At 37.4% G+C, this 14,854-nt stretch overlaps 1 protein-coding gene across 2 annotated transcripts in view; it reads left to right on the forward strand.

Annotated features, from left to right (window-relative positions):
* SYNJ2 (synaptojanin 2) overlaps positions 1-14,854 on the forward strand; it is a 65,249-nt gene that overhangs the window by 32,181 nt on the left and 18,214 nt on the right. Inside the window, exons 8-16 of one of the 2 annotated variants that reach the window (XM_070733759.1) lie at positions 2,326-2,489; positions 3,762-3,843; positions 3,985-4,134; positions 4,224-4,389; positions 5,437-5,628; positions 5,929-6,013; positions 7,273-7,413; positions 9,627-9,819; positions 13,745-13,903. In XM_070733759.1, the coding sequence (XP_070589860.1) occupies positions 2,326-2,489; positions 3,762-3,843; positions 3,985-4,134; positions 4,224-4,389; positions 5,437-5,628; positions 5,929-6,013; positions 7,273-7,413; positions 9,627-9,819; positions 13,745-13,903 (1,332 nt within the window). The remainder of the gene's footprint in view (positions 1-2,325; positions 2,490-3,761; positions 3,844-3,984; positions 4,135-4,223; positions 4,390-5,436; positions 5,629-5,928; positions 6,014-7,272; positions 7,414-9,626; positions 9,820-13,744; positions 13,904-14,854) is intronic. The other variant, XM_070733760.1, reaches the window with a different exon arrangement.

Consider the following 14,854-nt stretch of genomic DNA (forward strand, 5'->3'; position numbering starts at 1 on the left):
GATCATATTTCTAGTGAGAGTAAATTCCATAGCAATTTAGCATTAGCACCCCGGCTGTCTGCATACAACACAAGCTTAAAAGGCAGGGTAGGAGTCTTTAAAATAACAGCACTGAACAAACAAATATAGGGCTTTTTGAATGGGTGGAGAATTTTTTTACTCATATTACACCTGTTAGTCATAGCAATATTATGCAGTGCGGTCCAGCCAAAGCCACATAAAGGAGGCAACATATAAAACGGCCTTTAGTGAGGGGAGGGGTAGTTTTCAAACGCCATTTTCCCATATGTGAGCACGTATAAAGGCAGGGAGGCTACTTAGTTATATTCTACTTGTACTTATGATCCATTCAATATATTTGTGGTGACACACTGTGATACCGCATTGAGTTATTCCAGTTACACATTCAGTTATGGAGACATAGAAGACTATATTTTTTTATTCAGTTTTCCCACCAAAGTCCTTGGAGTGGGGCGGCATAGAAATCCAAGGAAGGAAGGAAGGAAGGAATGAAGGAAGGAAGGAAGGAAGGAAGGAAGGAAGGAAGGAAGGAATAATAATAATAATAATAATAATAATAATAATAATAATTTATTAGATTTGTATGCCGCCCCTCTCCAAAGGAAGGAAGGAAAGAAAAAAAGAAAGAAAGAAAGAAAGAAAGAAAGAAGATCCTTGACTCCTGGTCTGAGCTGTTGTAAAACATCATTGACAGGCAGAGGTGTGATAGGTGTAGATTGAAGTGATTACTGATATATATTACAATATAAGAATATTATTTCTCTCTCCCTTTGTCCTGTCCATTATGTCTCCTTTTCACTGATTAGTTTTTGAATTAACTCTGCTGATAGAAAATTCCATCAGTAATTTTTATGATAGTAGCGTATTTTGCATTCTACCAGTCTGCTGGGATTTCTGCCAAATTCTGTGATCTCTTGGCTGATATTTTTTCAATGTAGGATCTGGATGCCTCAAACATTCTACTCTAACAATTTATTACCTGAGAAATATATTTTATTACTTACACTGTCTTAATGCTTCTGGGAACACAGTACAGTTTATTTTAATTTATTTCTCTGCCGCCCAACCTGTAATAAAGACAATAAATATTCAGGCCATGAATACAATAAACAGTACAATGCAGCTGTATCGTAAGTATTAACTAGGCCCGTGATGGCAAACCTATAGCACGCCATATTGTGGAGCCATATCTGAGGGCACGCAAGGTGTTGGCCTATGTCAGCTCCAGTGCGCATGCACGTACTGGCCAGCTGATTTTCGGCCTTGGGGAAGCTTCAACCTGTGGAGGCTTCAGGAGGCTTCCCTGAACCCTCTGGAGTGCGAAAAATGGCCCAACAGGCAAACCAGAAATTCTGAAAAATGGACTTCCGGTTTGCCTGTTAGGCCGTTTTTCTTCGACCCCAGGCTTCAAGAATCCAAAGACTTCAGTGAGGCCTGTATATTGTTTGGGGGGGGGGGGGGTTTGTGCACATGTGCAGGAGGGCAGCGGGGCGGTTGTGCGGTGAAAGGGCATGAGTGTGAGCCCACCCTTTTGGCACGTGAGCCAAAAACGGTTCGCCATTACTGAACTAGGCTTTCTTAACCTGCCGTTTCAAAAAATATTGGGTTATATGATTGCTGGACTAATTCATGTGGAGAACATTAAAGGATAGATAACTAAATCCCAATGAGATCAGAACGTGGTGCAACCAAATTTTTTATGATGTCTTGCCACAGAAATTTAAGTACAGGTAGTCCTTATAGCCACAATTGAGACGCAAATGTGTTGCTAAGTGAGACATTTGTTAAGTGGGCTTTGCCCCTTTTTATGACCTTTCTTGTCACAGTTATAAGTGAATCACTGCAATTGTTAAGTTGTTAATAACACGGTTGTTAACTGAATCTGGCTTCCCTACTGACCTGCTTGTCAAAAGGTCAGAAAAGGTTATCCCATGACCCCAAGACAGTGCAACTGTCATAAATATGACATCAGTTGCCAAGTGGCTGAATTTTGATCATGTGACTGTGGGGCTGCTGCAACAGTCATAAGTATAAAAAACAAGTGAGTAGTAAGTCACTTTTTTCAGTGCCATTGTAATTTTCAATGGCTGTAAGTCAATACTTGTAGGCTCTTGAAATTGATAAGAGATGGACAATAAGAAAACTGTATGTAAATATTTAGTTGTTTTACTTCTTGTTAACTCCACAACTGACTGCATTGTTGGATATATACAACATCCACCAACTATTCAATACATGTTATCAGAATGACTTTTATAAATGAAGTAAAAAAAAGGATTGTTTTTTGCTCTTTTCTTTTATAAGAAATTACTTTGGGCATCATCCCATGCGGTAGACACACCAATGATAAATTTTGATTACCATCATTTTGCAAAAGATGGGAAACTGGAGAACTTGCTGGGGCCTCAGCTAAAGCTGCACTGGGAAGAACTGGGCGTCTTTACAAAGGGTGAAAATGCAACTTCCCAGTGAGTATTGTATTCCTTCGCCTGCCCATGCTTGTGCTTTTTATTAAACAGTTTTTCATTGTCCAACTTTTCCTTTTGTGGTTATTTTATGCTATCTTGTTTATAAGCTACTTGATATTTTTGTCCAAGTGGGATTATTTAAATTACAACTCTTTGTCATTTTTATATATGGATCTGTCAGTGGGTCAGCTATTTTTGGACACCTTGTATTTGTTGCCGATCTTTCAATCTTGTCCATTAGTAAAGCAAATTAATATGAAACATGACTCCTATAACAGTTACAAGTAATTGTTCTTATGATAGAACAGTTATGGCGGACCTATGGCATGTAGAGTCATATCTGCCGGCACGTGAACCATTGTATGCCGCCCTGAGTCTACGGAGAGGGGTGGCATACAAATCTAATAAATAAATAAAATAAATAAATAAATTGCTTTAATTCAGCTCCAGTGTGCATGTGTGTGCTGGCCAGCTGATTTTTGGCTTGCATGAAAGTTCTCTGGAGGTCCTTTGGGGGGGGGAGCTATTTTCACCCTACCCAGGCTTCAAGTAAACCTCTGGAGCCTGGGGAGGATGAAAAATAGGCCTACCAGGCCCACCCGTAATCAGGGAGTGGAGGGATTGTGCGTGCATGCGTAGGTGGCGGGGCAGCACAGGGGGAGAAAAATAGGGGGAGGGGAAAAATCTGCCTACCAGGTACTCATCTGGCTAGCGTCCTTAGTCTGTTCAGCTTCAGCACATTATTTTATCCCCTGGTTAGGGCTGGGAAAAACCTTATTCGGAGCAAGTAGCAATGAAAAAAAGCCTGCAAAGACTTAGGGCTGGAAAAAATATTCTTTGGAGAGAGCAACAGTAAAAAAGCCTGCAAACCAGTAAGAGCTGGGAAGATCATTAGCACCTCATTAGCACTGGTAAAAACATTATTCAAAGAAAGTAGCAATGAAAAAATGCCTGCAAAGATTTAGGCCTGGAAAGCAATGAAAAAGCCCACAAGCCATGAAGATTGTTAGCACCTCATAAGAGCTGGGAAAAAAGCTTCAGAAAAGCAGTATTTGGAGAATAAGACCCATCCAAAATTTCAGCCTCTTTTAAGGAGGGGAAAAGGTGTGTTTTATACTCAGAAAAATACGGTAATTTTTTCTTCTACTTTAAGAGTTGTTCTATTATCCATGGGGCCCTAGGTTTTAGTGCTAGAATTGCTCAGTAGTATACTCAATTTATAGCGGGAGGTCCAGTACTAATTATTTCAGTTCTTTGACTTGTTGTTTGAAGTCAACAGATGGGTACCATTCGAATGAATTGCCTGGATTGTCTGAATCGAACTAATACCGTCCAAACCTTCATAGCCCTTGAGGTGAGTGCTAGAGTATTCAGTTTCTGGGAGATTGAGCAACATCCTTACAAGAGGAATTACCAAGCAAACATTGAATATTAAGTGGGTGGGAAACTTGATTCCTGTCTCGCTCTGCACTGTATTTACTTTTTTTCAAATCAGATTCTCCAAAGTCAACTACAAAGCCTGGGATTAAATTCCAAACCTATAGTTGAGCGTTTTTCAGAGTCTTACAAAGCAATGTGGGCCCTCAATGGACACAGCCTAAGCAAGATTTTTACAGGCAGCCGTGCTTTAGAAGGAAAAGCTAAGGTAAATGGAAAAGTGAGCCCCAGTTATTCTCTGACATTTCAATAACTATGAAATTGTTAAATAAAATTGTTAATCCTATTCTTATATAGGTTGGGAAATTCAAAGATGGTGCCCGCTCAGTGTCACTGACCATTCAGTCAAACTTTTTTGATAGCGTGAAACAGGAAGCCATTGACTTACTACTAATGGGTGATTTTTACAACGAAGAGTATGCTGATAAAGAGAGAATGCTGCTGGATCATACCGCATTATTGAGTAAGCAAGATTATTATTATTTCAATAACTTTTCAGTCTTATCTGTTCTTGAATATTTCTTGGGAGTGATCCACTTAACTAAGCCTACACAAGATTTTGTATTAGAAAACATTTTAGTATTATGTCTGCGACTTCCCTATATAGGATATTCAACCACTCTCTTCATTGTATCCAAAATCACGATCTGACAGGTGAAAGGTTCTGTCCATATTCTCCAAAGCACCTGCGGGTAGAACAAGAAGCAATTGGCGGAAATTAAATAAGGAGAGAACCAACTTAGAACTAAGGATAAATTTCCTGACAGTTAGAACAATTAATCAGTGGAATAACTTGCCTCCAGAAATTGTGAATGCTCCAACACTGGAAGTTTTACGAAGATGTTGGATAACCATTTATCTGCAGTAATATAGGGTTTCCTGCCTAAGCAGGGGGTTAGATTAGAAGACCTCCAAGAGCCTTTCCAACTCTGTTGTTGGGTAGAATAAATAGAATAGAATAAAATAGAATATAATCCTACTGATAGAATAAAGGACCAGACAATCTCCACTCTCCACCATTTTGGGGGGGCCCTCCAATTCACAATGGCACTTCAATAATAATGATGATGATGATGATGATGATGATGATGATAATAATAATAATAATAATTTATTAGATTTGTATGCCGCCACTCTCTGAATCCTCTCAGGAAAGCTGGATGACCTTTCAGAACACTGAAGGAGGGTGGAATCTGCAAATATCATGTCCCTGTTTTATAAACTAAGGACATATCATTCAAAAATGTTTCTTTCTGTGGAAGAGAAAATGGATCTGTTCTCACATTATCTTTGTGCCTGCTTATGAATTCTCACTAGTAAAAAACATTATTGCTATAAGGGCTTCAGTATAATTTAATATGCTTCTTCTGCATTTAAAGAGCACTTCTAAAGGAAATACTTGGAAGCATGACAGCAAAATAATTATCAAGAGATAATTTGCAATCAGTGCCAGGTTCATAGTTTAAGGAAAAAAATATCTTTCCATCCTCTCTTTCCTCATCTCCATTAGTGACACCAAGCACTTTGAACATCATGTCGGAGCGTCAATTTGAATTCACTAACTTCAAAAGAATTCGCGTTGCCATGGGGACCTGGAATGTAAATGGAGGCAAACAGTTTAAGAGTAATATCCTTGGTACCAGCGAATTAACAGATTGGCTACTTGATTCCCCTAAACTCTGTGGGGTTTCAGAGTTTCAAGGTAATAAAAAGTTCTATAGGTGATAATGACAAAAACATGCACATGTATGTATGTATATATGTATGTATGTATGTATGTATGTATGTATGTGTATTTATATTTGTATTTATATGTGTGTGAATATATGAGGATGTCATTTGGGATTGCCCAGTTCCATTGCAAGAGTTTTTTAATACTTCTAGTAGGAACTAATTATGTGCATTTGCGAAGGCAAACTTAATTATTAGTGTTTAATCTCCTTTTTTGAAATGGAATGATTAGATTAAGTTCATATGTTTGGTTTTTCCCTCCACATCACAGCAGATGATCATTGTCCCGCTGACATATTTGCTGTAGGATTTGAAGAAATGGTAGAATTAAATGCTGGCAATATTGTGAATGCGAGGTAGGTTGAAATTGAACTGTTGAATGGCTTTGTTTCAATTCCTGCCTGAGAGGCTCACTGAATGGTCTTATTAGTAGTAATTTCAGAGCTACCATAAATTTTGTTATTCTCAAAAGTATTTTTAGTTTCCTGAAATGAGTTTGTTCCGTATTTGTTAATTACCTTTCTTTATGTGGATATTTTTACACCAGATATTTTTATAATTCAAAAAGTTACTTGATGCTCTGTCATTAAAATGTATCTTAACACTACATTCTATAAACTAGCCAGGGTAAAATACTCTTCAGTGGCTTTATATAAATATAATAAATAAAATGATTATAAATCTCTAGAGTCTGATTCATACATGCATATCCATTAACTGTGGTGGCACAGTGGCTAAAATTCAGTATTGCGGGCAAATCCTGCCTACTGCCAGGAATTCAATCCTGACTAACCTATCCTTCCATCCGTCCAAGGTCAGTAAAATGAGGATCCTGATTATTGGAGGCAATATGCTAACTCTGCAAACCACTTAGAGAGCGCTATAAAGTACGATGAAGTGGTATATAAATCTTAAATGCTAGCTATTGATATTGCTAATTGTTGGCTGTAGAATCAAGTAATGACTCACATATTTGCAAGGACCTTCACAATAGACTTGTATCATCTGATACAAATAGTTTACATATTTAGCTGAAATTCATTAGTTGATGTTTACTATGAGCTAATACATTAGAACTGACAATCCTTGTGATCACAAAGACCACACATTAATTGCTGGGTAATGGGCCAATGGCTAGAAGTGTGCTTGTATGCCAACACTCTGCATATCATGCTCAGGTACCCACATACCTCACTTGCAACATGTAGTCTGTTTTTCTGTACATGCTGTGAGCCGCCCCGAGTCCTTGGAGAGGGGCGGCATACAAATCCAATTAAATCTAAATCTAGTCATAAAGAGCTTTCTTTCAGCTCATGGCCATAGAAAAAGCAATTATGCTCAACAGGATTGCTGAGAAAGGAAGTGAAACAATCTTTAGTGGCTTCCTTCAAAATTGCTGACTTGACAAAGGGGGAATTTAAGGTTCCACATATGAATTTAGCTTCATCATATGAATTTCAAAATGTCATCAGTATATGTAATACACATAATTGAATAATGGCCTACTAATTTAGTCCATAGTTAGGACTAAAAACGTTTTTCTCAAATCCATAGAATGTTTCATAAATTCTTCGAGGAAAAGTATGTTTAAAAACATATATCTATTTTTTTTTAGCACAACCAATAGGAAGACATGGGGAGAACAGATACAGAAAGCTCTTTCAAGGACACATCGGTATATTCTGTTGACCTCAACACAGCTTGTGGGTGTTTGCCTCTTCATTTTTGTAAGACCTTTCCACGTTCCCTATATAAGGTAGTTCTTGCTTCTATTTTTATGTGACAACTTTGTGAAGAGATTTTAGATTTTCTTTTATGGAAACAACAACCAAGGAACAACTGCGTTTATTTCTAATTCTGATTTAAATAGCCTAGAGGAAAATCGAAATTATGTATTTATTTGATTTTGTTAGTCCTTCTCACCAGGGTGAATTGGGATCATTACTTTATTTTTCAAAAGGAATTTTCTACATTCCCATATTTCTGAGATTAATTATAGTTTACCCTTCCCCCGCCATTTCTTCATATAGTTAGCACTTCCAATACTGTGTAAGGAAAACTGCCAAATGTTCAGAGATGAAAACAAGTAATGGATTTTCATTCTTTCCTACTCTTGTATCTGTTCCTGAGTATATATGTCTTGCTAGGAGAGCTATGTACTGTTTCTCCATAAAAATTAGATTATTTTTAATATAATTTTAAAAATTCCTTATGATAATCGTAACTATGTTTTCATGTTATGTGTGAACCATAATACTTAGGCCCAGTTTTTGCAATATTTCTTATGCACTTTTTCTCTCATTCATCAAAGACGCAACAAAGCGCAGGTGCCAGGTGGAATAGAGAAGAAGCACTTGTACATGGTTTATATTATCATTGCTATTTGTTTGGCAGTAGATGATTTTTTAAATTCAGAAAATTATTTTAGGATTCATACAAGTTATTTTATAAAGTACTTTTTACATGTTTTGGCTGTTTTATATTATGTTGGTTGAGTTACTTTCATTTTATTCTATTTTATGCTATGCAGTTTTAACAAAAATGTTTTTATCAGTTTAAAACACACACACACACACTCTCAAAAATATACAGTTGCTGGGCTGTTGAAAGCTACAAAACATGCCAAAAAGAAGGAGGAAGAACATGCATAGGAGTTGTGCTCGATAAATTGCTCTCTTTGAATTGCATTCTGCTTGAATAATTCACATAATAAAACGAGTGGGTTTTGAGAGCTTTATTGCAATGCGCTGTGCCCTCCATTACAAAATTGTATTTCAGGGCAAACGTAATGGCATGTTCCTTGAAAATAGCTGCCTGGATAGATTGATATTGGCCGAGTAAAGAACGGCATCTAGAATATATACAGTTGTTTCTCTCAAATTCTGACAGTTTATATAACCTTCAAAATATTGTTATGCCAAACCAGATGTGTATGATATTCTGATCCAAAATAGGAAATGTCTTTTAGCTTAGCCATGGATAGATTCTTCCTATCTGTTGGTAATTCTTAAAAGAAGTTTTGCCCAGGATCCCAGAAAAATAAGGGTTTGAGTTAAGGAAGAAAGACCATCATGTCACAGTCAGGCATGGCTTTTCATCACCCCCTTAGATTAAGCGTATATTTTCTTGTGGTCTCCAAACTAGTGGATGAACTGAAGTTTCTTTGGGGAATCACCATCAAACAGAGTGAATGTGCCCAGGCCAGATCTGACACACTTTCCCACTTAAAATCTGAAGAGTGCTAAGATGCTAAACAGAAAATTTCCATCAATTAGGGTCTGTGGCTATCATCTCATATCCACTTTCCTTGAGAAACCTCCACTAGTAAGAATTTTAGCCTTATTGAATTTCAGGATGTGCCAGCTTTAGCTTGAGGAATACAGTACTTAATTAGTTTGGGGTATTTAATTGCACACTGGCAAGGAACAACTGGCTGATGTTTTCACGCACTCTAGTGATTGACTTATTTCAGTGGGATTTTGCTGGAGGGAGAAGATGATACCTCCAATATCTATATTGGATTTACTTTTTTTTGTCTACAGCATTGCCAGTGCTGGGCACGACCAACCTTGCTGGTCCTTTTGGGGACAATTAGAGGGCTTTAAAGGATTTAGTGGTTGTTTTCTCCCCTTAGTTTTGCAGAAAGACAAATCACATTGTTGAATATCAGCATTTTTTTTGTCAGACTGGTATAATTAGGATGAAACCAGAGGCAGAGAATGAGTTCTGGGGGATATGCAACCTGAAAGCCATAGATTGGTCATCTTTGCACAAAGAAAAATTGGAAATAAGAAAAATTCCACTCTTTCTTCCATCAGGAATCTCCAATGGATTCACATTCCATCCATGAATGGAAATGTTCTCTTTAGAAAGAACCAAGAACTAAAGCAAATCGCTTGTTCAGAATTTTCAAATTCTTCCTAAAGGTTTAAATATTTTTTGCTTTGGGTTTTATCACCTTTTGCCCAGGGATGTAGCAGTGGACACAGTGAAGACTGGAATGAGAGGGAAAGCTGGAAACAAAGGAGCAGTTGCTATCCGTTTCCAATTTCATAGCACCAGCTTATGTTTTGTATGTAGCCACCTGACAGCTGGTCAGTCTCAGATAAAGGAACGGAATGAAGACTATAAAGAGATCACTCAGAAACTGAGCTTCCCAACGGTAAGGTCTGGGGAAAGTTTCATTTACTGTGGTGTGAATTTGCACATTTTTCAGGATAAAAATGCACATTGGGAAACATCTATGCTCATATGATTTTTATTTTTACTGAAGCTTACCTTTTTACACTCACTGTGTTCGTGTAAGGTGTGTTCCCTATTACCAATCACTTTTTTCAGTCAGGTCATTTGTTCATCCATCCATCCACGCCAATTCTTTAAAAATTTAAGCCCTGAACAATTACATTTTAGTAGATCAGTCCCTTACCTACCAACTTGAAGCATAAAACTAAGAGGTAGTATGAAAGGCTAGGATTTTTAAAAAGTGTTCTAGAATGTAGTAGTTTAAGTAACTATTCTATTCTATTCTATTCTTTCTTTCTATCTATCTATCTATCTATCTATCTATCTATCTATCTATCTATCTATCTATCTATCTATTTTGTCCAATACACAATGAGGGTTTTAGTGGGTATATATCTATGTACACATAGTAAAATACATGATGAAGGTTATAGAGGAGATACTCATAGTAAAATATATCTAAGAAATAATAGAAAAGAAGATATAGTAATAAAACATATCAATGAAAGAATAGAAGAAGAGATATAGGAATAGAAGAAAGATATAGGAGAGCAATAGGACAAGGGACGGAAGGCACTCTAGTGCACTTGTATTTTGCCCCTTACTGACCTCTTAGGAATCTGGATAGGTCAACCGTAGTTAATCTAAGGGTAAAGTGTTGGGGGTTTGGGGATGATGTAATTCAAGGTGGTTGCTATCCCCTCTAAAGTGCTGAATAATGATTCTCAACCTTGAGAACGTCAAGATGTTTAGACTTCAATTCCCTGAACTTTCTACCCAGCATGAGTTCTGGGAATTTAAGTTCACACATCTCAAAGTCGTCAAGATTGAAAAACACTGGTCTAGACATTTGGGGAACTATTTTCTCCCTTTCCGCGTATAGTTTAAGGATGGCTTAACCCAGGCAGGGGTGTCAAACTCGCGTTGTCATTTCGTCATGTGATACATCACAAATATTTTCCTGTTCACTAAACGGGGTTGGCTGTAGCCAATGCGTGACGCATGTCCGGATGCTGCAAATTTGACACCTGTCTTAGGGCGTGTCACCTACAGGGACTTTGAAAAAGTGCCTTTTCAACTGCAGCCTCTTTTTCTTGCAGTAGCTTGCCTGCTGACATTAAAGTGGCCCCTTCCCTCCTAGTTTTCAAAAACTCATTAAAATAAAGCTATATCATTAGACCACCAGAACTGGAATGATATTACAGTATTAGGAATGATATTTTAATTTTAACCCAATAGATACAGCATTCATATTAAAAATATTTTTGACATTTTACCCATTATTTATTTTATTGGTACTATTGATATTGCTATGTTTAAATTAATATATGTGTTTGTGTATAATTAGCTATTTGGTGTTTTGCTGTTTTATTCTGTTGCTACAGTGTGTACAATTTTTGCTACTATTTGTGTCTCTTGCTATTGCTATTTTTATTATATTGCTAACACTCCAATTTCATCTGAATTTATGAAGATTGGAATTTTATACCATTCAGAGTCAACTGGAAAGGCGTATAATTCTTGTAAAATAAGAAGTCAGTAATAAATCATTTAAAGGGATTTATGCACTTGGGCCAAGGTTTATAAGGCAACTTCAGAATTTGTTAAGGTAGTATTGTAAATACATGCTATGATATATAAAGAAGATAGGCGCTGAAATACAGAGATAGTGATAGAAATATGACATTAATACAACAATATGCATTGCCTTTTGTATGGTGGCCTTCATTAATATTTTATTACAAAGATCCTGCACAAAGTTAACTCAGAATATTTTATCTTACCCTTTGTTAATTTGATCCCAGATCACTTGCTAAATGTTTGAGATACATTCTTGCTGGTTATAACCCTAGTATTTGAAATCTATAAAAACTTCAAGAATTGAAGGTTTTGGAGGCATGGGGATTAGCTAAAATGATCACACAGCAATTGGGAGCAGAAACCAGCACCTGATTTGTACCAACTGAATGTTGATGACAGTTTGTTTTTTAACATTTCAATTAATCTTTTTTCAGTAAGGCAGCAAAGACGACTTTCAAGCAACACAATAAATATTTTAATGCTATTTGGTAAAGAGGATAATTTTGAGGCTCCCCTTAAAAGTGTTATGTTTATCAGTGTTACTAATTCAATCCTTTAGTGTAGGGGTAGGGAACGTTGGCTCTTCAATGACATGCAGACTTCAACTCCCAAAATTCCTGGGCTAGCATGACGGGCTCAGGAATTCTGGGAGTTGAAGTCCACAAATCATAGAAGAGCCAACGTCCCCTACCCCTGCTTTAGTGTAATGTAGCTTTCATTTGTTGATTAACATAAACAAAATAAAACTGTAAAGTAGAAGTTGAAATTTTAATCATAGGAAACAAAAATTACTGAAAACCTTTGCTTTCTCTACAAAGCCTTGTTTCCTCTCTTCCCCACCCCTACCCCAAACATTTTGTAGCTTTCAGGAAGAGGCTTCTTAAGGTGATTGTGGCCAGCTGGGTCACAGAAGAAATTTGATAATGTCATTAGGTCAGGTGGAAATGAAAGAAGGAAGTGATGGCTTCATGGTTATGAAAGGGAATCTAGTAAGACTTGGATTACTATCTACTTCTAATTAAGTATATTCACATGTTTCTAAAATCCTTCACTTGTTTTACTGGTGGAAAGAATACAATATTTTTTTTATAAATTTACAAGTTATTCCCATTTCTACTGAACATGTTTTCGCCATGTGTCCTTATTAATTCTTAGAACTTAGAGCAATAGCAAGCCATGTTATAAACCTTGGATCTTTAACGTGTCTCTTTCTAAAATCTGAGCCTTATTCTGTGGATACATATTGCTGGCAAAGAATAAGTTGATTTGCTGTAGTGACAAGTGGGGTACTTCATTAGATTTTCATATCTGCATTGTTTCTTCTTCAAACATTTCTTTAAAGATTAAAAAGGTGTTAGTAGATATTTCTGTTTCCCGGATTGACAATACTGTATAACTCAGCCAATAGAGTGATAGAAACTTTAATACCTTAAAAAGATGCTTTCAATTTATTCAGAATAATTCTTATAAATGTCCATACTGATCATTGCCTAATTAAGCAGTTTATGTTTGCAAAAGTACACTTTATAATAAAGCTATTATATAGCTTTATTAATAGCGCCCTCTAGTGAGGTTTTGATTCAGGACTCTTTATTTGTGGTGCCTTTCCAACAATATATGCAGTATCTTTTAGATTGTTCAGATCAGGGCTCTTTGAGATCCCTTGGGGCCCATGGCTTGATGCCAGGAGCCTATGAACTTGGATTTTAAAAAATCTAACTTTATTTAGTTAACCTCTAACTTTAAAAAAATAGCCAATTTGGTATAGTAGTTAAAAGAATCAAGCTATGTATTTTTTCCCATTTTCTCCTTATTCCTTACTTTTTCTGTTTTTCTATTTGTCACTCTGTCGTATTTGTTCTGTTTTTGTTTGTTCTTGTTGTCTCTCTTTTTTTATAACCCAAGACACTGTACAATATAGCACTAATATGTAATAGAAGTGAAAATATTATGTACTGTCTTTTTTAATGTTTATATAATTACAAAAATTTTCAAAAAAAAAAAAAGAATCAAGTTAGAAATGGGAGACCTTGGGTTCTAGTTTTAGTTTCTTAGACACAAAGCCAGCTGGGTGACCTTGAGCCAGTCACTTTCTTTCAGCCCTAGGAAATAGGTAATGGCAAGCCACTACTAAAAAACCTTTCAAAGACAACTGCAGGGACTTACCCAGACAGTGAGCAGAAGAAAAAACAACAAGTCTTTATATAACTGAGTTGATGAAGAATTTTTAAATGCTGCTGCTTAATGTGTTTTTCCTTGAACAGGGAAGAAGTATGTTTTCTCACGACTATGTTTTCTGGTGTGGTGATTTCAATTATCGCATTGACTTGACTTATGAAGAAGTATTTTATTTTCTCAAACGACAAGACTGGAATACCCTCTTGGAATCTGATCAACTGCAGCAACAGAAAGCCAGTGGAAAGGTAGAGATGTCACACTTGCAACGGTTGCAACATCCTGCAGCTATTTGATCATTTATTTGTTTTATATTTATTTATTCGATTTTTATGCCGCCCTTCTCCTTAGACTCAGGGCGGCTTACAACATGTTAGCAATAGCACTCTTTAACAGAGCCAGCATATTGCCCCCACAATCCAGGTCCTCATTTTACCCACCTCGGAAGGATGGAAGGCTGAGTCAACCTTGAGCCGGTGATGAGATTTGAATCACTGACCTGCAGACCTACAGTCAGCTTCAGTCACCTGCAGTACAGCACTCTACCTGCTGTGCCACCCCGGCTCTATGATTTGCAAACTTCCCTGCTGGCATCCCAAAGCAAAATTAGTGGGGAAGCCAGTAGAAAAAGTCACAAGTTGCTCAGATAGGTCTTCCACACCCTCCCTCTCGTCCTCTGTGCCTCACCAGCCACAACCACTCCCTTGTGTTTCTGCATTCACTCTGTGCCTCCTCTGCCAATTGCACATCTCCCAGAGAATTGCTACACCTGCCACTCACAGACACTCACATATTTCCCCGAACCTCGCTGTGCTTGTGCCATGCATATCCCCTACCATACAACACCTGTGCACCTTCCCATACGCAGCAGCAGTTACCCCAAACCTCAATGACTCACAACTTGGACACTCTCCTTGAGTTGTGTACTCATTATACACCTCTCCAGCCCAGGGGTAGGCAAAGTTGGCTCTTCTATGACTTGTGGACTTCAACTCCCAGAATTCCTGAGCCACTCATGCTAGCTGAGGAATTCTGGGAGTTGAAGTCCACATGTCAGAGAAGAGCCAACTTTGCCTACCCCTGCCCCAGCCACTCATACTCCTTTCCCATCCAACACCAGCCACTCGAAGTTTCACCAATGGGCCACCATGTTCATTGCTAAGCAATATGATTTCATCGCTTAGCAATGTAAATTCCGG

This window comes from Erythrolamprus reginae, chromosome 1, assembly GCF_031021105.1.
Source record: "Erythrolamprus reginae isolate rEryReg1 chromosome 1, rEryReg1.hap1, whole genome shotgun sequence".
Lineage (NCBI taxonomy): Eukaryota > Metazoa > Chordata > Lepidosauria > Squamata > Dipsadidae > Erythrolamprus > Erythrolamprus reginae.